This window comes from Tenrec ecaudatus, chromosome 14, assembly GCF_050624435.1.
Source record: "Tenrec ecaudatus isolate mTenEca1 chromosome 14, mTenEca1.hap1, whole genome shotgun sequence".
In the NCBI taxonomy this organism is placed as follows: domain Eukaryota; kingdom Metazoa; phylum Chordata; class Mammalia; order Afrosoricida; family Tenrecidae; genus Tenrec; species Tenrec ecaudatus.
The window spans coordinates 39840660-39866329 of NC_134543.1; the positions used below are offsets into that span (position 1 = coordinate 39840660).

At 51.0% G+C, this 25670-nt stretch overlaps 1 protein-coding gene across 1 annotated transcript in view; it reads right to left on the reverse strand.

Annotated features, from left to right (window-relative positions):
- Positions 1–14051: 14051 nt before the first annotated feature.
- Positions 14052–25670, reverse strand: part of FNTB (farnesyltransferase, CAAX box, subunit beta) — a 67141-nt gene continuing 55522 nt past the window's right edge. Inside the window, exons 9-12 of the mRNA XM_075530635.1 lie at positions 25170–25302; positions 18772–18883; positions 18022–18136; positions 14052–15940 (exon numbers count right to left, since the gene is read on the reverse strand). Of these exons, the coding sequence (XP_075386750.1) occupies positions 15809–15940; positions 18022–18136; positions 18772–18883; positions 25170–25302 (492 nt within the window). The 3' untranslated portion in view covers positions 14052–15808. The remainder of the gene's footprint in view (positions 15941–18021; positions 18137–18771; positions 18884–25169; positions 25303–25670) is intronic.

A 25670-nucleotide genomic window follows, 5' to 3' on the forward strand; every position in this document is an offset into this window, starting at 1 on the left:
AGCGGATTCAGTCACGGTGTCATTTGCTGAAGGTGAAGCCTTGTTGCCAGTGGAGAGGGGTTATCCAGAGGGCGCGGGGCTGGAACAGAGCACTCAGAGCAAACCTACAGGCTGGTGATGTCCCTCCGAGCCAGCTCTTGGCTCTGGGAAGTTGGCTGATGGGTCAAGCTCTGTATATCTCCAAAAACCAGCCAGGAAGAGGGCCGTGATGGGCAGCTGGGGTCACTAGGACAATAGGAACCAGCTGACTGACAGTCTGAGGGGACATTGGCCAAGGAGGGGTGGTACCACCAGGAGCAGCTGCCCTAGAAGGAAAAAGAGGTAGGAGACCTTGGGCTAAAAGGATAAGTGGATGAATGCCACCGCTAACTTCCCTGTAGGTGGTGTGTGCGTCTACAAAGTGAGTGTGTAGCTCCCTCAAGATCCTGACGTCTGGCTCTAGTTCAGCTCTTAAGGAACTTTTAGTTAATTCTTTTGCAGTGGGTTTTCTTTCATCTTTGCCCGGGACTGCACAAAGCATATGACTCACTGCTTTGCTGTGAGTAGCTTTCCTGAGGGGAGGGGCTTGTGAAAAGTCTACTTTCTTGTCTGCCCTTTGACAGTTGTCAACTTGATACTTTTCCCAAGTGCCTATGTCCAAGAGTATTTAAAATGGCCCAGTTTTTAAAGGTCTCAATAGGCTAATCCCCCTGCCTTAAAGAGTTACAACGTCAGCAAAGAGGATGACCTGAACACAGAAAGCAGCACCTAGCTGGAAAAGGAGAACTGAGTGGACCCCTGCTCCTCCCCCCAGAAGAATTTATTTCAAAAGACGGCATTGAATCTGCAACTCCGGGAGAGAAACATCTGATCAAAGCACACGGGTGCTGATGAAAGGGGAGGAGGAGAGAGGAGCACATCCTGGCCCACCAGGCCTTGAGGACGATGACTCCAATTAGAGCAGCCAGTCCACAGAGAGGACCACATGGCCAGCCCCACTATGAGACACGACATCCTCACTGACCCATAGCTCTCCAGAAGACAACACCGGAGACACAGTGTGAGAATTGCACCTGATTTGATGATGCCACACCGAGGCAAAACACTAAGGGGGTGCAAAAGAACAGCAGGGGAATGGAGCGGCGAGGTCCCCAGGAAATGCTGAAGGTGGACTTTGGGGCCAGGGCATGATGCCCCAGCAGAGTGGACTGGAAAACACTCCTAAAGGCCAACAAACAATCCTTAAATTAACTACAAGCTCTTCTTGTGTTTGGGGTTTTTTGTCATTGGTTGTTTTGTTGTATATTGTTGCTTGGTTTTCTGGCTTGTTTGTGTGCATGTTATTATCTCCACAGGTCTGTAATAAGATAGGCTGGATGAACAATCTGGAGGAGGAAACAACGGGACCAACAGTTCCTGGGGGGCATGGGACGGGGGTGTGGAGGGTAAGGAAGTGGTGTTAACAAACCCAGGGACAAGGGAACAACAAGTGATCCAAATTGGTGGTAAGGAGGGTGTGGGAAACCTGGTAGGGCATGATCAAGGGTAATGTAACAAAGAGGAATTGCTGAAACCCTGATGGGGACTGAGCATGATAGTGGGACAGGAGGAAAGTCAAAGGAAATAGAGGAAAGAGCTGGGAGGCAAAGGGCATTTATAGAGGTCTAGATAAAGACATGTACATATGGAAATATATATGATGGGGAGGTAGATCTATGAGCATATATTTATAGGTTTAGTATTAAGGTAGCAGAAGGACAATGGGCCTCCACTCAAGTACTCCCTCAATGCAAGCATACTTTTATTAAATTGGCAGTCTATGATGCTCACCTTCCTGACACAACTGCTGAAGACAAAGCGGGTGAATAAGCAATTGTGAAAGCTTATGGTGCTTGGCTATCAAAAGAGATAGCATCTGGGGTCTTAAAGGTTTGAAGGTAAACAAGCAGCCATCTAGCTCAGAAGCAAGAAAGCCCACATGGAAGAAGCACACCAGCCTGTGTGATCATGAGGTGCCGAAGGGATCAGTTATCAGGCATCAAAGAACAAAAAATCATATCATTGTGTGCTGACCTCCATGATATGATCACTGAAGACAAATGGGTGCATAAGCAAATGTGGCGAAGAAAGCTGATGGTGCCCAGCTATTGAAAGGTAGAGCATTTGGGGTCTTAAAGACTTGAAGATAAACAAGCGGCCATCTAGCTCAGAAGGCCAAAGCCTACATGGAAGAAGCACACCAGCCTGTGCGATCACAAGGTGTTGAAGGCATCAGGTATCAGGCATCAGAACAAAAAAATTTTTACCATAGTGAATAAAGGGGGGTGGGGAGTGCGGAGTGGAGAGCAAAAGCCCATTTGTAGGCCACTGGACATCCCCTTGCAGAGGGGTCTCGGGGAGCCAGACGGTGTGATGTAGCAACGATGAAGTATACAACTTTCTTCTAGTTCCTAAATTATTCCTCCCCCACCCTCCCGCCCCACTATCATGATCCCAATGTATACTGGTACAGATAGGAACCAGAAACAGGGAATCCAAGGTGGATGATCCCTTCAGGACCAGGGGTGTGAGGGGTGATACTGGGAACGTAGAGGGTGAGTAGGTTGGAAAGGGGAAACCGATTACAAGGATCTACATGTGACCTCCCTGAGGGATGGACAACAGAAAAGTGGGTGAAGGGAAACGTCAGACAGGGCAAGAGATGACAAAATAATAATTTATAAATTATCAGGGTTCATGAGGGAGGGGGGAGTGGGAAGGGAGGGGAATAAATGAGGAGCTGATGCCAGGGGCTTAAGTGGAGAGCATATGTTTTGAGAATGATGAGGGCATGAATGTACAAATGTGCTTGACACAATGGATGGATGGATGGATTGTGATAAGAGTTGTGTGAACCCCTAATAAAGCTATTTTTTAAAAAGAACGGAGCAGGTGCTGGCAGCCCCAGGGCAGGCTTCAGCAAGCCCTCCTCCTCACCACATGGCACCGCGTTTGATCCCGGAGTAAACTATCACAGACACTGTCTGCTGGTGGGACTCGGGAGGGAGAGCTGGGGCCACCCCCAGAGCGCCTGGCTATGGCCCACTACCTAGTCTGGCTGTGGAACCAGATCTCCCAAGGGCTGCTCCTGCCTCTCCAGATTTGGTGACTCTGGAAGGAAACTGTTAGGGAAAGTGAGGCGCAGCTGAGACGGATTTGCAAAGCTCGTCTGTGGCCAGGCTCTTCCCGGCTGCACTTCGATGGCAAGGCAGGCTGGCAGAGCTGGTCCCTGAGCAGCCGTGATGCCCTTTTCCCAAGGGGGCTCTCTGACGGACGGCTTTAGAGCTTGGCTGAGCTACTCCCAAATCCTTAAACTCAGGCAGGAAACAAGCTGAGAGTCCATCCCACCATCCCCTTTGAAGCCCTCTCAGTGAAGGTGGTGGCCTGGAGCAGCTCGTGCGCCTGCATCCCACACCCCGCCCTGGCCAGCCTCTGCCACCAGCAGCCAGATCAAGGCCCTCGGGTCTGTTTGCTGGGCTGAGCTGCCTTCTGGACGGCATCCGGGAACATTGTGTGTAGCCCTTATTTGCTCAAAACGGACTTCGTCTAGCCTAAGGAGGAGCCCCTGGGGGTCTTCGGTGGAGGGCAGAAGTTGTAGCAGAGGCCCCTCTAGGGTCTGGCTGTGCAGACTGAATTGGGGCCAGGATTTGTTAGGTATGGGCTCATTCACACAGCCTCCTACTCAGCAGATTTCCAAGGTGGTAAATCTTTAGAGGGACAGATGGACTCTTCTTTCTCTCAAGTAGCAGCTTGCGGGTTCAAACCACCAACAGTTAACAAGCTCAGTACTTACCCACCTGAGGACCCTTAGGGATAGGCAGGCTTAACGGCCAGGTGGGTGGAGCGACCACCTCAAGAGGCCGGGCCTGGGTTGGGGAGGCTTGCCCAGCAAAGCATCGTCACCCAGCTGGTAATCATCATCGCTGTTCAGGGTCTCACCAGGGCGAGGGAGCCCAGAGCTTCAGTGTCTCAGCCCTGGCTCCGGGCCAGCCTCCCTGGCTTGGCATCCCAGCTTTGGCCCTTCCCTCCAGAGGACCTTACCACGAGGGCAACAGTGACACGCAGTGGCACGGTGTGGCTCAAATGGGATACGTGAGAAATGCTTGCCCACAGCAACTTCTCAGGGTTGCCTCCTTTCGTAGACCAGGTGGCCAACAATGGAGTGTTGCTAGAACATGGAGCGAGCCATCCCCATCCTTCTCACGGGCATCATCAGGGTCCCAGGCCTTCCGACCCTTATAAGAAAGGGGAAGGAGACAGCAGTCGATCGCCAGACAGGATTAACACACCTGGTTTTCGTAACAAGCAAACCAGACCACAACTCTGCTTCCATCGGAAGGCAGTCGACTTGGGAACTGAAGTCCCCTTCTGCTGGTGGGGCCTGAACCAATGGCCATTAACATACTGGTTACTGTCCTGTATGCCCACCTTCAGTTCCTGGCGGCAGGCCCAGATGCTGGGGACACAGCTATGTCCTCTGTGTCCCTATCTGGGGCTGGCTCCAGTGGTGGGTGAGGTCAGTGCAGACAAGCCCAGTGGCTCCTTGGACCTGACGTTGGGACTCCAGGTGCCCACGTGTGCCACTCAGCCCGGCTGGTGTGAGCGCTCCTGCGTAGCGGGCGTGTCGAGAAGACGCAAGCCGGTGGCTCCAGACAACTCACAACCTGCCGAGCCGGTTCCCTCCTGCGCCCGCACTGCTCGGCAGCTGCACTGGCAGGCCTGCCCCGGCCACTAGGCCGCGCTCAATCTTCCTTTCCTCCTGTGCCCGTGGCAGGGCGAGACCCCGTACACATAGGACCTTCCGGGGGAAAGTTATCCAGACAGGCACTGCTATGACCTTTTCCCAACCAATTAAGGGCCAGAGAGAACAGAAAAGGAGAAGAGAAACCAAGGCTCCAGTATTAAGGATACCATGCCAGAACCTTCCACTCCAATGGAGAGCCAGGTGAGGGATTCGCCGCCTACAAGGAGACAACTCACAGCAGACATGGAGGAAGGGGCGCTCACGGCGCCTTCTCTCCACAGCAAGCTCTGGAGAGACCCAGGAGCACGAGTCAGTGAGCGTGCAGTCTGGGCCAGGAAATGGCTACATGGATAGTCAGCCATGCCCTGTCACTCATCCCTTGCCCCAGGGGAGCCTGGTGAGCTCAGCCTCCCAACCCAGACGACGCCCGCCTCCCTCCCCACCTGTCCTGAACTTGAGGTTGTTGTCCTTTCCTATCTCCCAGTCCCATGAACAGCTTGGAAGTGGCAGGAGCCATTCTGGGACTTAAGGCCACTGGTCACTGGCTTGGGGTCAAAAGGTCAGAGCAAGGCCAACCAGTTGAGAGAAGGATCGTCCTGTCCACAGTAAATACCCATTGAAAGGCTGGGGAGAGATGAGACTTCAAGTCAGACAGACTTTGGTTCCAATAACCACTCTGGTTCACATCCAGGCAGGAAGAGCCCCTTGGCTGGTTTGGGGGAGCTCCAGCGAACAATGGGCAGGCCTTTCCAACTGGGCGCTCTGAAGAAGCCTGGCAGTCGGTCTCCTGGGGGCACAGGGCAGCTCTCCAGTACTCACCTCCCCATCACCCAGGCACCCACCTGCCGAGCAGGCCTCCGAGCAGGGGACCCTGGGAGGGTCTGGCGACTTTCTTCCTTGGGGCTTTGAAAGGAAGCAGCAGCCCCGGGCACAATGGTTGTGGACTTGGCTGCAAATGGAACCCACCAGGGGCTCTGCCCAAGAGCGCTGTGGCCATCTGCTCCCTCAAGACTCCAGCCTCAGAATCGGTGTGGGTGGTTCCACCCGGTCCCATGGGCATCACTCTGAATCGGAACGGGCTCAGTGGCAATGAGTTTGGTTTCATTTGGGTTCTGGTCTACTAGCTCCACCCAAGAGGACCAACACCCAGTACTTTTATTTAGTTTTTCAGCTGGCTTTTGTTTTTAAGTTTATTGTGATCTTGGTGAAGGTTTACAGAGCAGATCACTTTTACATTAAAAAATTCATACATATTCTATTTCAACTCATTCATTACAACCCCCTCAATGTGCCACCACTTATCCCAATGTTCCCTGTTGCCCTTCCTCCTCCTCTCCTAGCCCTCTGTCCTCGGGCCATGCTGCCCTTAGGATATTAAGTGGCTGATCTGACTAACACGGGCGAGTTCAGCTTCTGCAGTGTGACGAAGCCATAGCCTTGGGGGTCCTACGAGTCTGAGACCAGTCAGCCTGGGCCTCTTTCATGATTTTGAGTTCCAGTCCACGTTTTCCCCCCACTCTGTCCAAGACTTTCTGATGTGATCCTTTCAGAGTAGCTGGGAGTGGTAGACGCCCATGGTCTCATTCTGCTCTCAGGAGCGTGGCGACTGGTGTTCCAGTGATCCACTAGTCCACCACTCATATTCCCATAACATGTAAAACTAAAAATGTTTTATCATGGAAAAATTTTAAAGTCATCAGAGGTGAGAGACTTGCACGCTGAACAAATACATAGCACAATGTCAACAGTTATCAACTGTAATACTTCTTGAAATAGGGGATGATAAAAATGCATTCTTGAGGGGGGAGGGAGGGAAAAAAGAGCTGATACCAAGGGCTCAAATAAAGTAAATATTTAGAAAATGATGATGGCAATATATGTACAAATATGCTTGATACAATTGATGTATGGTGTGTTATGAGAGCCCCCAATAAAATGATTTTTTAGAAATGCATTCTTACCCCCAAGGGCAGAATATGCTCAGTATTATGCTCCTAACTGGACACTTTTGATCTAGTTTCTACCCAGTGCTTGGTGACCCAGGCCATGTGCCATAGACAACTAGATTAGGCCACACCAGAAGGATCCAATTTATAAATCCCACTAAGTAAACTCAACTTTAAACACAGCAGATTAAAGGAACTGAACTTGGACTTAAAGATGTAGCATGCTAGTGTGAGAGGAAGCAGGTGACCACTCTCCCAAGGTTATGGATTTGGAAGTCACTGGACTGTGGCCTAAATGCCTTGCTTTGAGGATGCCCAATAAATAGCAACTATTTTCACATTCTGATTTTTTTATGACGTGTTTTAGTCCAGCAGGCATAGTTGCCTTGGTTAATGAGCATTATTGAAAGTTTGCCTATCTCCATCCCTCATTGTTTTGAATATAGTGTCCAATCACTTAAGTTTTTCATCTGTACAAGTCAAAATTGCATGCATTGTACTCTAAAAAACTGTCCTATACATGTATACTTTATTTTTTCTAAACAGTACTTGAAGTTCTATACTATTGGCTAAATTAATACTATCAATAAATGACCATATACCCATGAGTATAGTGTATAATGTTCCCCAATAAAATGATAATGGCACCTCTAAATTAGACCAGGAACATCTATAAACCATAGATACATGATCCGATTGTGAGTTCCCACTGAATCATAGCCCTAATCTAAGAATAATTCGTTATTATGACCTGGCCCTACTCAATACTTACCCTCATGAAGAGATCACTTAATATATGGGTGCTGTAGCAAAGTATGGTAGAGAAATTAGATGGTGCCCGCTATAGCTTGTGGAGTCTAACTGGCTTGTCTTAAAACCGAGGAGCCATCTAAGTGAGGTAGGTGTCAGCTATGTCCACACAGCTGAAGCACAGCAGCCTGTGTGATGCAGGGTGGTAAATAATAACAGCTAAGCCTGGAGGAGGGAATGGTATCAGGACTTAAATTCTGAGCACGTGGTTTGCAGAAGGCTGTAGATGATTGTGAAAACCCCAAATCCACTTGCAGGGTCCACATGTGCACTAAGCCGCCAGGGCCCCTCTGGCCCTCTGACCAGGGCTGTGAGGAGCTCTGCTATCAGAGTACACGCCCAGCGGAATAATGCAAATGGAGCTGGTCAAAATTCAACACCTCCTCATTTGAGGACCCATTTACAATTTGTTCTCGGTTTTATCCTTATCTGCTTTCTTTTGAAGTTTTGTTATTCTTAGGGGTGTTCTATCGTACATTTTTCTTCATTTGCAATCCAGGATAGGTAAATCTATAGTCAATATTTGGATGAATAGTTTCTTGTTTTTTTCTTTAATCATTTTATTGGGGGCTCTTATACCTCTTATCACACTCCATGCATCCATCCATGTGTCAAGCACATTTGTACATATGTTACCATCATCATTTTCATTTCTTGTTTTTTTTTCTTTTGTACTTATTTTATTTTTTCAAATCATTTTATTAGGGGCACATACAACTCTTATCACAATCCACACACACACCAATTGTATAAAGCACATTTGTACATTCATTGCCCTCATCATTCTCAAAACATCTGCTCTCCACTTAGCCATCATTTTCTCTCTTTTTTTTAAACATCATTTTCAATACCTTTTTTCCTACTGAGCCCTTAGTATCAGCTCATCCCCACCCCCACTCCACCACTCCCTCAGATTACTAGTTTCTCAGGGTTCTGGCCATGGATGTTGGGCAGAGATGGGGCTTATTAATGAGCACAAGAAGAAAGTGTTCTAGAATTGATTGCCGTGGTGACTGCACAACTCTTTTTAATATGTTTAAATCATAAAAATGTACGGTATGTGAATTATATGTCAATAAAACTGTCCAAAATTGTAATGCATTGTTTATCGAAAGTGGACCTGTGCTCAAAAAATACAACAGAAGTATTAAAAATCATATCTGCTGAAAGTCCCACCTCAAGGATGGGAAGCCTAACTTCTCAAGGGTGAAACCGTGTCTGGAAAAGAAGGAACAAGACACACACACCAAACACGCCTCACAACCCGCCCTCGGCGAAGCATCACTGAGGCCCGAGGACACCACCCTCCCCACCCCCAACCCTAACCCCAGGCTAATCACTAGAAAAGCATCAGATTCTAGCAGAGGACAGCCTGTAAAACCAGTACTTCTGAACAACGTCAAGGCCATCAACGACAGAGAGAAACTCACAGTCAAGGGAAGCCTACGGGGCTATGGTGACTAAATGCAAAGTCGTATGTTGGGCAGGATCCTAGACCAGAAATAAAACAAACACAAAACCTAAAGCAATCTGAAAAGACACACTTTGGTTAACAGAATGCATTCATATTGGCTCCGGAGTTCACAGTAGGGGAGATGGGTTGGAGGGGTTATGGAAATGCCATCCTTGTAAGTCTGTGTCCAAGTAAAACTATTCTAAAGGGAAAAGATTACCTTTAAAAATAGATTATTTTCTATATCCATGGCGATAGGTACAGGTATATGAATAGAGACAACAGAACACACCAGGAGCACAGACATGGAGCCTTTTCCTACAGACCAAGTTCCTCAGCTCGAAGTTGAAGGGCTGTCACCCCAGGAGACATCTACATCAGGTGGCACGACGGTCGAGTGTTCTTAAGGACAGTGTTCGCCATGCTCCTTTGGGGAGTAGGGCCTGGGAGCTTAAATGCTGTGAGCGACATCTAAGACACAACTATTAGACACTTCCCGTGCAGAACAAAGGAGAACGAACAAAACCAAAGGTTCGAGGGGTCAATTAGTCCAAAGGAATATTAGAGCCATAGGAACCACGGCCTACCCAACCCTGAGCCCAGAACTAGATGGTACCCAGTTACCCACTGCTGACCATGACAGACTGTAAAACAAAAATCAAATTCACAAAAAAGACCAGACTCACCATTCTGACAAGAGAATGAAAGAGCCCCCGGACTAAGGTCCTAAGACATCTTTCTGACTTGGAACGGAAGCCATTCCGTAAGACCACCCTCCAGCCACATGATAGGCAGGCCCAGGATACGAACAGGAACTCTTGAGAGGAGCACACTCCTCGGAACAGTCAGTTGTATGCGACCCAAAGGACAAACTTTCCCCTTTGACCAAAAACAAAGATGAGAAGGCAGGAAGGGGTAGAAAACCGAGACTAAAGGAAAGAGGAAATCTAGGGGGAAATGGGGATTGCAACCAATGCTGTGCACGGGTCGCTTGAGGTACACATTATCCAATGGGAAAGTACTTTTCGCTGTACACTTCTGGTATTGCACAATAAAAAATAAGCAAAAGCGCTCAACCTTCTGATCCCAAACAAAATGTTACAGTAGAACCCTGGGCCACGCCGCTAATCCATCCGAGTGGGAGCATGAAAATGTGATGCAGTCGAGTTCTGAATCGATTTTTCCCATAAGAAATAACACATCGGATTAATCTGTTCTCAACCACCAAGTTTTTACCCTAACCTTGCCTTTTTATACAAAACATTACACAGACATTTCAAAGTAAGTTCAGAGTTAAATAATATGATTTAAAGAGACACAACATTAAGAAAGTTTTCCGCAACTACAGTATGGCCCATATCTTGAGAGGTGAGGATCTGGATCTGTGGACAGGGTATGGAGAGGACGCATGGAGAGAGAGTCGATGCTTGGAAGGAGAATCCCCTTCCACCAAATCAATTGGCAGTTGCTTTTCAGTTTTTCCCCTCCTTTGCCTTTTTCACTAGCACCTGGCTGGCTTTCTCTAAAAAACAATCTGTCGAAAGCGGTGCGCGCTTGGCATTTCCTGAACTGTTTTCTAAAAGGGTTTACTAAATTATCAGCAACAATATCCATAACACGGTTAACCAGTTCCTTATGATGATTCTTTTCAAAATACCCTTTCTTAGGACCCATTTTTTTTCTCTAAAAACAGTACAAAAAGCCACAAAAACGAAGAAAATTATAGCAAGCCACTTGGAACACAGCTGCAAACGGTGTCAACAACGCGTCCTAACACCGATTAACGCCGCGTGACCGAAACACGAACTGCTTTTGTTTACAAAAATCACCTGTGTCGAGTCAGATTCCGACAACATTTTCTCCACATCTCGCGTCGAAATCTATTATGTTGAGTACTGATGCGGTCGTGTACCGGGGTTCCACTGTATTTTTGTTATCATTGCTGCTGCTGCTGTTCTCATTTGTATTGGGGGGCTCTGTTTATGCATGGAGAGCAGAGGGTAAGGGAGCCTTTTCCACTCAGCTGGGCTTGAGTCATGGGCCCTTTGTCCGGGCCCTGCCTGGTTTTGCTGTGTGTGACAGCTAAGCAGGAGGGAGGCGGCTCAGGCCATCCGCCTGGGTTCTCTGGGCCTCGTGTGCCAGCTGTGAATGGCAGAGGCAACATGAGCCACTGCAGGGAAGGGCGAGCGAGAAGACGTCCAGGGACCGGCTAGGCGTGCCAGGCGGGTTGAAAGCTGGCTGCCATCAGGGCGGGGAAGACTGACTCACCAGGGCATTGGTGCCTGAGTCACACCAGCCTCGCACGGTGCACTGGGGCGACGTGCACAGGGTAGCGGTGTCACTCTGCATCTCTTGACAGAATGGAGGGTCAGTTGGAGGGGGAGTGGTCTGGTCCTGTCCTGCCCAGCAGATGATGGAAGCAGGCATCATGGGGCTGTCACCCTGGAGATCACCTAAGCGTGTTTCACTGCTGTGCCCACCTCCCCAGCCCCGAAGAGCGTCGCCCCTGTCACCTCAACATTGGAAGTCTGGAGTCAAAGGTCTCAGAGGCGGGTATCGGCCCAGGTTCAGCTCCACTGCATAGGTTAAGCCCTCTCACCTGTTTCTCCAGTTGTAAAATGCAGATCATATGCCTGCCTCGCCCACCTCGTGAGGCTGAGTCAGGGCCGAGGAGAGTCTGGCCGAGCAGGATTCTCTTACGGGTTACTGTGGGGTGGATGTGGCACGAGCGGGCAGGGTGCTTTAGGTGACAGGTAAGGACCCCCTCGGCCTCGAGGCTAAGCTGAGCTTACTTGTTTGCTAGTGGCTGCTTCCGGCAGCAAAGTAATAGTAAATCTGATTCAAAAGAACCCATACAACTGAAAAATCCTGAGGCAGAAGGACCTCAGAAGCTTGTGATCAGGGCCCTGTTCTCAGGGAGCATGTAGGTGGTGCTGGCTTCTCTAGGAATGACTGTAGAAGTCCCAGGCCACAAGAGAGTAGAAAAGGGCATGTTTGGAAACTGATGGTAGCAGTCATACATTCTATATGGTGTGACTGAAATACAGTACATGTATTAAGTGCCAACTGAAAAAAGAGAGACACTAGAGTGGCAATTTGCCTCCTTGGTGCCCATTTCCCCCGTTGGGAAATTGCCCTCCCTTTTCATCTGGTGCTTCCCTCTTCCCCCATTCTTAAGATTGTGCTTCTGATGGGGCCCCACTTCCCAATGCAAGCAAAGCAGGGGACTAAGATTTAAGCCAATCAGTGCCCTATCTTTGCCTAACCACTGTGGCTGCTTCCTGGAAAGGCAGTGGACTTGATGGACACAGTGGTTCTCGTGGGGAAGACTGGAGCCGTGCCAACTACTGCTTTCTGCTGAACTTGAACTTGTGTTAGTTATATAATTTCATGTCAACTTGAAGTGTAGGGGTGGAGTCAAGCCTGTCTTGTCAATCAGGTCCCAGCCTGATGGTGCCTCCTCGTGGGCAGGACCTCCTCTTAAGGAGTGTCCTGAGTCTCCCTTCTCTCTCTCTGCCTCCACCTTCCTGTTGACGAGCCAGACTGAGACCTACGTGGGCCCTGGAGATGTGTCCACCGCCAGTGGATCCACAAGACTTTGCACCCACCACCTGGTGATGTTCCTGCATTCTGCATCTTTGCGTGTGGCTTCATGAGTCTGAAGAGGGACTGATGGACTTTGAGTTGAACTGGGCTGGGATATTTTCCTAATATACAGTTACTTCTTGAGATAAAGTTCCTTTTTATACACGAGTGTGTCTGGATTTGATTTTCTAGTCAACCCAGCCTAACACAGAAACCTCGAGCATGGAGGGTATGCAGCTAGCTATTGCCACTGCCACTTTGCAACCACGCGGGCCCTGAGGTGGAGGTTAATGTGGAGAAGTAGTGGAGAGAGATGGGGAGCAAGACACACATACCCACCGAAGCCACTCGGCATGGTCACCCAATCCCTGGACTTCTCTGTTTCCAAGTCAACCTATTTCCGCCAGTCTGGGTCAGTTTTCCTGTCAGCTGCAACAGTGTCTAAACCCTTCAGTTTCCCGCCGTGCATGAAACACAGGGCAAGGTGTCGCTCCCAAGACAAGGAACTGCAGCACGCGATGGGCAGAACACTGGAGAAAGACCAGTCAGCTCTCCCTGGTGCCGAGCTCAACTGGGGAGCTGGCCGGAATCTCGCTCCCACGGGGGCTCCCAGCGCTAGGTGAGGCCCCTCGTTGCAGGTGTGATGGTCTGCGTTGGCGTTTCTCCATGAGACTCCCTTCCTGCCGGGCCTGGCAGACTTCCCACCTTACACAGCACCCAAGGGGAGTGGGCTTGGGCCCATCTGGATGTAGATGCTGTCGTTTGTATTTCGCAACGTGGGAAAACATGTATTTGCGGGAACCCATCTTGAATGCTACATGTCTCCTGTTTAAGGAGCTGCCTGATTAAATCCCTCAGAAAATTTATTGGGAACCCCCTGAGGCCCCGTTGGGAGTGGGAAGGGAAACTCAAGGACTTGCCAGTGTCAACTCCACTGGGATAGGAATTCAGTCTGTGCCTCACCCAATGTTCCCCAGCCTTTACGCCCAGCTCAATCCCCCTCTTGGGTGCAAAGCCAACAAATTGAGGGTGGTCTCTTCTGCCCCTTGATCACAGCGATGCTGACTGCAGTACGTGGAGGCTCCTGGTGCTGTCTTTAAGGGTCTGCTTTTTGTCACAGTGAAGTCGGGAAAGCACTTCAACGCGTTGCCTTGCAGCCCAAGCCTTTGTGGAAAGAGCACCAGTCCAGGAGGCAGGGATTCCCGCCCAGGGCTGCATTGGGTCGATGCCGGACATCTGTTGTGGCCACTTTCTTTCCTCCCCTCCAGAAGGGGCAAGCCAGAAGTACACACCTTCTTGGCCACCCTTGGGAGAGGATTCCAGTCTGTGCTTGTGGCAGCAGACATCCGTCCACCCACCAGTGCTCAGTGTCTGCCCTGGGGCTGCCAAACACCTTCCCTGCTCCTGGGAGGGGGAGGGGGGGAGAGAACGAGACTCCCAAAGAGACACACAGAGAGATGGAATCCCCATAGAAGATGTGCCAGGATATTTGAAGAACTGGTGAACACCATTTCCCATATTTATTGGAAACAAGAAACCCAGATCCAAAAAGCTCACTAAATCCCAAGCAAAAGAAACATGAAGAAAAGTACCATGAAGACACTTTAAGGTCCACTTGCTTAAGCATCGGTGCTAAAGAGAAGGCCCGAAAAGCAGCGAGAGGAGCGCGCGAGGGCGAGACCGGGGGGCCCAGCTTTCCCTCTCCTTTGCAGGCCTCGGCACCCCACTGCAAGGAGCCCAGGTGAGAGTCACGCTGTGGGCTGCTAACAAGGTCTAGAGTTTGAAACCCTAGCCGCTTCGAGGGAGGGAGAAAGATGGGCTTTCTACTCAATAAAGCGTGACAGTCTCAGAAACCCACCGGGGCAGTTCCACTCAGTCTTAGAGGGTCGCCGGGGGTCCCAGTTGACTAGCAGTGAGCTAGGTTTTGGAAGGTGGTCAGGTCAGAGCTCCCTGTAATCCCCGCAGGCCTGGCCTGAAGTCAGCATGCAGGAGACTGGCAGCCACAGAGGACCCTTCAGCACCTTCCAGCAAGAGCTGTCATAGAAAATGTTATCTGTTTATTATTTCAGGGAGGTAATACACAGCCCGAGATGCCAAAGCAGGAGGGGATTCGAGGCAGCAACTGGCTGGGTGTTTGAGAAGGGCCCGGTAAGCTGCTTCTCTGCGCTCCGGCCACCTGGAGCCCAGGGCTGCTCACACAAAGGAAGGTCGGTGGTGGGCGCTCGCTGTCACCGCAGCAGCCACCAGTTGGCCCAGCTGGACACTCCCCTGGCTGAGGAGGGGGGCGCTGAATGGGCGGTGGCAGAGGCACTGCAGGGAGTGAACGCACCCCGTGGCTCTCACTCCCACCAGCAGTCAGTCCCAGCAGGCCTGGCAGCGGCCGGCTGGCTGAGCCGCTGGGTTTGATTCTGTGAGCCAGTGGTGGGCAGGACGTGAAGAAATCCTGAGTTGGAAATGAAGGTGGAAGCCTTAGTAGTGTTACTACTCGGGTGAGAAACGCGAACACTGTCTGAGGAGGCTGGAGGCAGACGGGAGGGTCACGGGCTGCCGCTGCGGCCTTGAGGCGTGAGAGGTTCCGTGGCACATGATAGGGAGAGCTGACATTCACGCATCATTAGTTCCCCAGGCCGGGCTGAAGCAACTCTGGCCGATGCACCATGGTGGCCCTGGACAGAGGCAGGGCTTGTCCTGGGGCCCGGGAGGGGTGCTTCGGCTCATGCAGGTCCCTCTTGGCCAGTTGGTAACGGAGAAAAGCAGAGGGTAGTGGGTACCTCCTCGGGGAATCCCACCAACATTTTTTGTTTGTTTTTCTGGAGAAGTCTTCTTTGCAGCCCCTGGGAGGGCACCTGGCCAGGCGGCTTCACGGTGACATGCAGGCTGGACTCGCAGCGGTGGCCCTGGCTGCTGTCATGCTCACAGCTCAACAGACTGTCCAGGCTGGAGAGCTGGTGGGAGGAGCCTCTCCACATACACTTGTCCCCAACTAGAGCCTGGCCAGGCCAGAGCCAGGGTTGGGTGTTACGCGAGCTGAGAGATTTTTGGCTTGACAGGTACAGGAAGAATCAAGCAGCTGTGCCACCGTGTTCTCCACACCCGGAGCCAACGGTTTGGCTTTGTTGACGAGAAAGGACCAAAGAGTTGCAGCTCCCAAGTGGCTAAGGCTTATGCAGCACAGAATGTACTAGGTACCGACGGCCTCAGCCTTGGTCTGGCTGGGGTGGTGGCTGGCACAGAGCCGAGGACCCTTGTCCTCTAGTTGGTGGCTGGTTCTGCTGTGGCCTCATCCCTCTGTTCCTTGAAGCCAGGGACTGGTTTCTGCAGAAAGTGCATGGTGGCCTGGATCACCTTATCAGGACCGACATTGTACACCGGGTGAGTGGGCCGCTGAAAGGGGAAGGAGAGGCGTCAAGTAATCCTCCCGCATCCTTGGACACCACTCCCCCCCCCCCCCCGCACACTCTCAGGCACTCAGGATACGGAACCATCAGGACTTCCGCACAAGTTTATCATGTCAGGCCCAAACGTTCTAACAACCTGTACCAGGCAGTTGCTAAAATACATACTTTATTATATGAAACACCAACTCATGTTATCCAGCTATTAAAAAGCCTGATTTCTTATAATATGGGCAGACGCGTCTAACACACCGAGAAAAATAGCCTGTACGATATGACCCCCAACTTACTTTTACAGAGTGTGCTCATCTATATGGGCAATGAACTTGGCTTGGCTATTTGACTCGGGCTTCTGAAAATAACCCAGGCAATCAAGCTAGACATTTGCTCTCCAAACTAGCTGGGCAAACAGGGCTTCCCCAGATCCTCACCTGCTAACTACCTGCAAGAAAGATGGGGGTGGGAGGCTCACGCATATTCAGAGACTGGATTTGTGCTATGTAAAAAGGCCCACGTCGTGCATATTCCTAACGACTAGGGGACGCTGGAGTGCTCTCTTTGGGGGCCTCATGGATCGTACAGGAAAGGGGGTGGTGTGTCCTGGAAGCTTAGTGGTGCCAGGCCCTCTGCCAGCCCCCACAAGATGCACGTGCCTCTCCACTTGTATCCGAGGGCCCGGGGGCCCTGGGGGCCCCTCCAGGGGCAGTGAGCAGCAGGGAGGCTGGGGCTTGCCAACTAGGCAGGGCTTGAAGGACAGAGTCCCACACTGTGGAGACCCAGCTCTCAGGAGGTAGGGTCAGAAATGAAGGTGCGCTCTCTGTCTGCTGTCACATGATGGGATGGGCTTATCTTATTTTGGAAATTAGCCTTATGGTTGGTGGCTCTTATTCATATAGTAGATGTGATGTATATGAACAGACATATACCAAAATATCAACAATGATGTGGCATCTCTGCCCCCTATTTACACTTGTGTCCACATTCTAATTACTGAAGACAATGAGGATGCGTTCACATTCATAATCAAGATAGGAAAGGGCCCAGCCCTCACATGCAGTAGAGCTGCCAGGCTATGTTTAAATTCTTGCCCTTCATCACAGAAACCCACAAGAGTCCCTAGGCCTGAGTCAGGGCATAATCATAGGCCAGGATATAGAGGCCTCTCCCACACTTGGAAGAAGACATATGAGTACTTACAGGAGAGATTAATAAAATTACAAGGTGATACTATGAGCACCTTTATAGCAAAATGTGAAAATTCAATGATCTGAGTGTTGCAGAACAAGCTAAATGGTCAAGACGGACTCAGGAAGGAAGATTTTACAACCTACAGGAATAGCTTACATGAATTCATTATTCTTAATTCCACTACTTCATCCCCCCCACCCCACCCCACTCCCCACTGCCACAAAAAAGATCCCAGGCCTTGATGGCTTCCAGGCATGTGTTCATGTGCTCTCAAACCTACCGGACAGTCTCTCCCCTACACCCCTAATGCAGACCCAGAGACTGAGCGCAGGGGCCAGGGCGGGGGGCCAGGGGAGCTTCCCATAGGAAGCCACATTACCCTAAAATTACATACCCTCGTGTGGGATTACCAGCCTCGGCCCACTCACTGTGTGATCCCTGCAGGCAGTCTCATTTGGACTCCTGTCTCAGGCCCAGTAAGCACAGCCAGTGAGTCTCTCCACTCACCAGACGGTTCTAGAAGCGAATATGGTGTGAGCATGCTGCCCTCAGGGAGAGGCAGACAGCAAACTGGCTGCACTGAGGGCTGCGCGGGGCAGAACAGGTGTCTGTCTGCTACAGCTTCTCTGAAAAGGCGGCACTCTGCAGAGAACTCAGGGAGAGAAGCTGGTGGGTTTCCTCAGAGGGGACCCTGTAAGAGGTGGGCTGGACCCATACTCTAGAATGACCCCATTCACAGACTGGCCCCAGTCTGGTCTCTCTGAACCCAGAGAGGCCTGGCTCACGAGTGGGCTGCACAGTGGGAGGGCACAAGGACTGAGGGCCATGAAGAAGGAGTGTTGAGAACCCCCCCTCCCCACCCACCCCCTGACATCATCTTACCAGAGCGTTCTCGGGGACACCCAGGACCACATCATGTAGCATGGCGCCACTGCCAAAGTGCTGGGCTATGGACAAGCCGCTCAGGCAGTAGCAGGTGTGGTAGAAGTCGCGTGACCTACAAGGACAGGGTGGCTCTGAACGGGGCCCTTCTGCTCCTGGGGCCTGGAGCACAGCCTGGGACACTGAGGCCGGCCGCACACCCAGTCCCGCCTTGCCACCAGTTTCCCAGCAGCACCCCTCCAGCCCTGCCCAGGCCCGGGAACTGTAACATGAAAGTTGGTCTCTCCAGTTGCCTTTTGGGAAGGGCTAGGCAGCACTGCTCTCTGTGGCCAGCGCTGTATCAAGAGACTTCTCCAGAGAAAAAGCCAATCTGCCTAGACATGGGACAGATTCTTCCTGATATAGTGCTGGGGACCGACCTGTCTTGGGCCCAGAGAAGGGGGCATGGGGTGTGTGTGTTGATTTCCCCTCACTTTCCACAAGTTGGCAGATGGCATATTTCTTGGTGTACTTCAGTCAGAGTTGGCTATTTACAACACTCGGGGGCTTGAAACCTCCCTTATCTTGTTCTATTTAAACCAGTTTGGTTAAAAAACAAAAAAGAAAGAAAGAAAAGAGGACGAAAAGCTAACCACCCAAATACCTGGTGCTGACTTAACTGGAGAAAGGGGTGTCAGTAAAGGAGGTGCCAGGCCTGTGGCTGGAAGGGGGTGTCCAGCCTTTTGACCTGGGCCCTCTCCCCACACTCACTTGCCGGGCTTGTCCAGCAGCCCCCCCGTGGGGCACTGGCAGCACATGAGGATATACTCCTGCAGGGCCTGCTGGTGGAACATCCAGTGGTTCATACTGAGGGCCGGGTCGCCTGTGGGGAGCAACCACAGGAGGGTGCGTCACGGACCAGGGACTTCTGGTCCTGACACCCAGACAGAGCCAGTCAAGGTTGCCCGCTCTTCTTGAAAACCCAATTCAAGACACAAATATGACATCACATGTCCCTTCTCCTGAACTGTGGCGCATCAGAGAACAACACTTTCGTGTGGTGCCCTGGTTTTCCTTGACGTGTACCCCACTCGCTTGGATGGGCACCCCGACCACCCCATCTGTGGCAGCAGTGAACCTGCCGCCCAGCTCGGCTCCCATCTCCAGAGTGGCCTGTGCCCTGGCTCTGCACTCTGGGCTTCCTCAGACATTTCCTCCAGCACCACTCAGAGCGCACCGGTCAGACGCCAGGGATGGGCATACGGCTCATGTCTTCTCCTAATGCGCTCAACCTGAATTCAGTCTCTCTGGGAAGGGTATTCTCCAACTTTTCTCTTGACTCAAAAAGTTTTCCTGAAGGTAGGGGGAAAGGTGGAGGGAGAAGGGGGAACCAACTACAATGATGCCCAATCCTGCCCCCCATGGGGACGGAGAACAATAATGTGGACAAAAGGAGACAGTGGGTGGTGTAAGATATGAAAATAATAATAATTTATCATTTATCAGGGGTCCATAAGAGTAAGAGGGATGAAGGGAGGGGGAAATGGGAGCTGATACCAAGGGCTCAAGCAGAAAGAAAATATTTAGAAAATGATGAAGGCAACACCTGTATAAATGTGCTTGATACAATTGATGTATGGATTGTTATAAGAGCTGTAAGAGCCCCCAATTAAATGATTTATTTATTAGGAAAAAAAGGTTTTCCTAAGTAGCATTACTAGTAATTGCCTTTCTGCATCATATGAGAGGGCTTCTAAAAGTTCATGGGGAAAAAAAAAAAAGGAACGAAAAGATAAGTTTCCTTTGAACTTTCTGAGGCCCCTTGCAGTATGCGGCTACTTTGGAATCTCTATGGGATGCCGTACTTCTTTTCTGTCCCACAGAGTCACTACAGGTTGGAATTGACTCAACAACAATGCATTCATTTCAGTAAGGGGACAAACAAGAGAACTGCATCATAATAGGCAGAGAGCAAATATTGCATATAGATGGGTCTATAATCCTTTAGTACATGATAAATAATTAAAGTCATACCATGTATAAACTGTAATACAATGTATCCTTCCAGAGTAAATCTTCCTAGCAGAAGAGGGAGGTCTGAGAGTTACTTAGCTTGACAGTCAGAAACAACCGTGCCCAGCTCCAAGTGGCCACCCACACTGCTCCCGGGTCCTGGCAACCATCCACATACTCCACACTCCCCCATCAGGCTCCAAAGGGCCTCTGCCCTCTGCCAAGTCTCCCATCACAGGGCTTCAACCCCCAACGCTTCCCATCCCGGGGCTGGTTCTAGAAGACTCACATTTTTAGGTCTGCTCTGATTTCACTACATTGGAAGCAGTTAAAAAGCCCTGGATAAAAGTGATGGCTATTTGTTGTGTTGAGCACTAGATGGTGTACAGCAGCTGGCTGACGCTGGGGTGGACACCTAAAACCCATCTTCAACACCTGAGTCTCTTGGCCCGGAAAGATGCTCACATAGGAAAGAGACCCAGCAGCGGAAGAGGGCAACCAAGTCTCTCATCTCATGCTCCCTCTGGGTCAGTGGTTCTCCACCTCCCTCAGACCGCGACCCTTTCATACAGTTCCTCATGTGGTGGTGATCCCCCAGCTATAACATTATTTTCGTTGCTACCTCATCACTGTCATTTTGCCACTGTTATGAATTGGCTGGCCCCTGTGAAAGGGTTGTTTGACCCCCGAAAGGGTTTCAACCCACAGGCTGAGGACCGCTGCTCTGGGTTCACGGTCATTAGCACAGCTGCCCTGCCCTCAATACCGTTTCTCTCTTCTCCACCTGCAAGCACAGCGACCTTCCGGGAGACACAGACACACAGACAGGTACGACGGCGCTGGACGGATCTTCTGTTACTTACTTCCAAGGTTGTTCCAGTTCTTTGCCATTATAACAAATAATGCAACGAACATCTTTCTGAATGTTCTCACCATGTTTAGAATTATCTTCTTCAAACAGGTCCATGGAGGGAAATTATTCCATTGAGGGGAATAAACATTTTTAAAGCTTTTGGTTGATGCTGACAAACTACTTTCCCAAATAGCTCTGACGCTGTGTACAGTCTCCAGCCGAATTTGAAATGTTAGTGTACTGCCTCCAACATCCATCACTGAGAAATACAGCCTCAGTAACGGAACTGCTCATGGCACCTGAGCGTTTACTTTGGTGTGCCGACTTGGATAAAAAGGACGTCCACAGTCCAGATGATGTCCACCGTTGCACCGCACCTCCTTTCAGGAAACGTCCCTCTGGCCTTGAGCTCCTCTAGTCAATTTCATCAACCCGGGGGTTCGTCTAGTTACCTACGTCTGTGGCTTATGCTACACGTTTCCCTTCAACAAAACAAAGCCTTTTTGTCAGCTAGATAGTTGACTGTGTTAATGTACACAGTTGTAAACTTACACTGCAAGCAGACTGCTGGTTTTTCCTTTGTGACTTTTTAAAGTGCATTTAGTGGGCACGGGTCTTCCTTTTGGGGTGCTGACACTGTGCCCAAACTGATGGTGGTGATGTCTGCACCATGTGTGAGTGCACCAACCGCCTGCCAAGTGGCCGCGTTACACAGGTGAGCTCGCTGTGCGCTTCATGAGTGACTTCGTACTGACACATTCAACAACTGTGCCGCACACACTTCTCGTGTATATGCCACAACAAACAAAAGGCCACCCTGAGAACACCAATCATAACCCACAGCCAAAATCAGAATCTGAAAAGGCGGCTATTTTGATGACTAAAAAGATGCAGCGCCTCAGTTTCCTCCATACCCATGGGGTTTAAAAGTTCAAACACTCTCCTCACAGTGCGCTGCTGGGAGGTGAGATCACTGGGTGGGGGGCAGCCATGCACTGCAGGGGGCCAGGAACCCCTTACGTGCACGTGCGCACACACACACGCACACCCACACATGCGCACACACACGCACGCACACACACGCACACCCCCCCCACACACACACAGACACACACCCCCCACACACACCCGCATGCACACACACACGCACGCACACACACACCCACACGCGCACACACACACCACGCACACGCACGCACACACACACACACACCCAGTGACATCACACTGCATTCCAAAGGTACCTTCGTCTAAGAAATCAAGGGTCTTTCTCAACAGTAACTGAGGGTGCAGCCCAATCTCCCAGGAGGAGAAACACAGGTCCGCCTCACAGAACACACAAGGAGATGGCAATTGCTCCCCCAACCGCTTACTGCTCGTCCCAAATGAAATCACGCACCGCTTCTCAGCAGCCGCTGGCATTCCTGTGACAGTAAGCCACTGGCATGGAACCCTGGCAGTCACCTCGCGAGTCAGGGGACACCCTGGCTTCAGGTCTGCCCTGTGCCCATCTTTTTTTTTTAAGTTAGCAATATGATCATTGCCCTTTAAAAATGTATTACTCCTACTTTAGTAAATAATACATTGATCATATTAATACATATTATAATTAATGTATAATACATGAAGAGATTACATTTTTGTAAGGGTTTCAAATGCAAGCAGCTATAAAAGGCCAGGTCAGGGTCCCCGTTGCTAAAGGCAGTGCCCTTGCTGCCCCTCGCTTACACTGCAGGCTTGCACACTGCCCTGCAGGAAGTGCAGGTTCACGGCACTGGCACGCTATGGAGCTGCAAGGGTCTGCTTTCCCACACGCCCCCAACACAGGCTGCTATTTGGTTTTCAGTCGCTGCCAATCTGATAAGAAAAATGAATAGCGCCCACTGTTCTCAATTTGCCTTTGTCTTAACTGCAGGTGAACCGGACATCTTTCTGTCATAGCCGTCTGTGGTGGTTCTGAGCACGGCTCTGTTGCCAGCCAGTCTGCCTCCCCCTCCCCGCTGCAGGAGGATCCCGGCGTGACAAGTCACTGAAACTCCCTGTCCTTTTGTGTCCTCATCTGTAAAATGGGGACAGCAATCTGACTTCTTTCACAGGACTGCTCCGAAGATCTGAGAAGGGGCCAGGCTCAGCCCAGGCTCGGAGCCTGGTAGCCCCAGCGGTGCGAATAGAGGTGGAACCAACACTGCTTCGAGGGCCTGCCAGGCTTCCTCCTGGTGTGCCATCCGTTGGTCATCCTTTTCTATTGATGTGTATGCTTCTGCTGCTTCTTTGTCATGTAGGAAACTAGCTCATCGTGAGTTTCCAAGCTGTTCTACTTGTCTCTGTTTATAGTTTCCATTCTTTTCAAATGTAATTTTCATTGTTTGGCTCTCCCCAAGAAACATCCGTCCATTAGCTGTAGAAAAATTAGAGCTACAAAGCACCAAAGATGGAAAACCACCATCACCTGTAATTCCACGCCCAGATACTTTCTATGAAGGTCTCCTCTCCACGAAAAATGGGATTGCACACAGATTGCCTGGAAACTGGCTTCGGGGGTGCCTTGCTGCATTTGGCTCACTACTCAAAACATGCCCCTCTGATCCAGCCAGACCCCTCCCTAGCTGTTCCAAGCCCACTGACTCTAAGGAGGTAAAGCTTCTTTTCAGGACCAGCACAGGCCTCTCCCAGGTGAAGGAAAATGGCAGAAGTCCCTGAGGCACAGGCAAACTTTTCCACAGAAGTGCTTCCAAAGTGCCTCGTCCCCCAGAGCTGGTGAAGGGGGTGGAAAGGCCCAGCTGTCCGCAGCAGACGCTGGCAGGGAGCTCTCTGCAAGAGCGTTCTGCAGACTTTCCTGGCCAGGGGCAGCTCAGGAAATGGCCACTAGCTGTACCAGGTGCTCAGCCTCACCGGTTCCAAACACAGTGATCACTGAAGCAGAATCACCAAGTTCATTCTGGGTTTGGAAACATACTTCCAGGGAATTGCTGGCTTCCCAGGAACTGGGCCGGCTCCCAAGTTAGGGGAGTCTGTGTGGCAGAGCCTGGGCTTAGGGTGACCGAGGTGGAGAAATCTCGGGACACATGTGGCCGGCCAGGCAACAGGAAGGCAAGAAAGAGTCTCTGCTCCAAGGATGGGGCATCGAGGGCAGCCAACACAAGAAGCCAAATGCAATTAAGAAACCAACGAATGGGCTCCGAAGCAGCAGCCAAGTATGAAAGAGGGGAGGTGGGGCATTAAAAAAAGAATCTTGTCTTTGATATTCACACAATGAATACTCAACTCCTCCCTCGGGATCATGAATGAGTCCCCCATCAGTTGGTCCAGAGGGAAGCTCCCCTCTCCCACTGGCTCAGCAGACACCTGGTTCTGACACTGAGGAAATTAGAATGATGATTCAGGAGGAAGCAGGCAGCCAGAGACAAGAAGGAATTCCCTGTCACTTGTCTTAGAATAGGATTAATGCCAATGGTCCAAAGAAGGATGCTCACTGGAGGCAAGGCAAGCAAGCAACGAGGGAGAGGGAGAGAGACTGACTCCAGGGAATGGGCTCACAAAGGCGCTAGCTAGAGCTGAGTACTAACTGGAAAGAATTCTTCATCTCCCCACCAGGGAGAATGGGCTTCTCCACCCGAATTTGAGAGCGGGGCTCTCTGGCACTTGCTCAGTGAATGAGGAGCCAAGCCTTTTGCTGTCAGCCAGTCTGCAGGCAGCTAGACCTACTAGGTTTGCTCTCAGAGAGGTCTGGCTCCCTGCCTCTGGAGGCAGCAGCCTCCCCTGTCACTCTGTGACTCGGGGTCAGGTGTGGGTTTTCAACAGGGCCAAGAAGGGGCTCTGGGCTGAGAACTGTCCCATACCCAGTGGAGGTGATAGGCACCTAAGAGCGGGCTGGCCCCCAGAAAACACTGAAGCAGTGAGCGCTCAGAGTTGCCCAAAGGGTGCTCACTCATTCCCGGCCTGGTGGCACAGTGTTGGCTCTGAGGCAGACTCTTCACGTCCCACGTGGCGGACCTAGGTTGCTCCCAGCCAGTGCACCGAAGCATGGCCACCTTGCACCCGTCAGAGGGGTGTGTGTGTGTGTGTGCGTGTGCGCTGCTCTGATTCTGCATAGGTAAACTAAGGTAGCCTGGTGATCTATATCTGAGAACCAGTCAATGACAACATGATGGATCATAAAGGTCACATTCACAACCAATCATGGTACAGGACTGGGAAGCTTTTAATAAACTGGCTAGTTTTAGTAAACTAACACCCTGGCTCCCTGTTGTGGTTGGCTGATCGGGGAAGAAATGCGGGCCCTGCTGTCAGCCGTTGGACTCACCTTGGGCGTGCAGTGCTCGATGGAGCAGGGGCAGAAGGCCCGCCTGCCAGAAGGAGTAACAGCCATCCACCAGCTTGTTGCAGCGGCCTTGAAATCCACCTTCAAAGCGCATCTGCCGGCTCGTCACCCATTGCTGGGGGAGACACAGACAGGAGAGGTGGGAGAGGGTTGAATGCGACACAAACCCAACAGGACAAGATCTCCAGCGGGGGCGGGAGGGAGCCTTCCCATGGTCTGGCCTGTTGGCCCTTGAGTTTGGGTTGGTGGCTCTCTTACTATCCTTCATTTCCCTCGCTGCCACCAGAGCTGGCCTGGGACATTTAAGTGGACCCTTTGGAAGCACCCAGCATGCTCCTGACTCCGTTCCTCTGTTCCAGCTCCTCCTGGCAGTCACAGAATGACTGCAGTCCTGTCCCAACCAGAGTCAGGGTCAGTACCAAGCAGACAATAAGCTACCATGGTCCAAATCGGTGGTAGTACCCAGAGAAGAGGCCAAGTTCG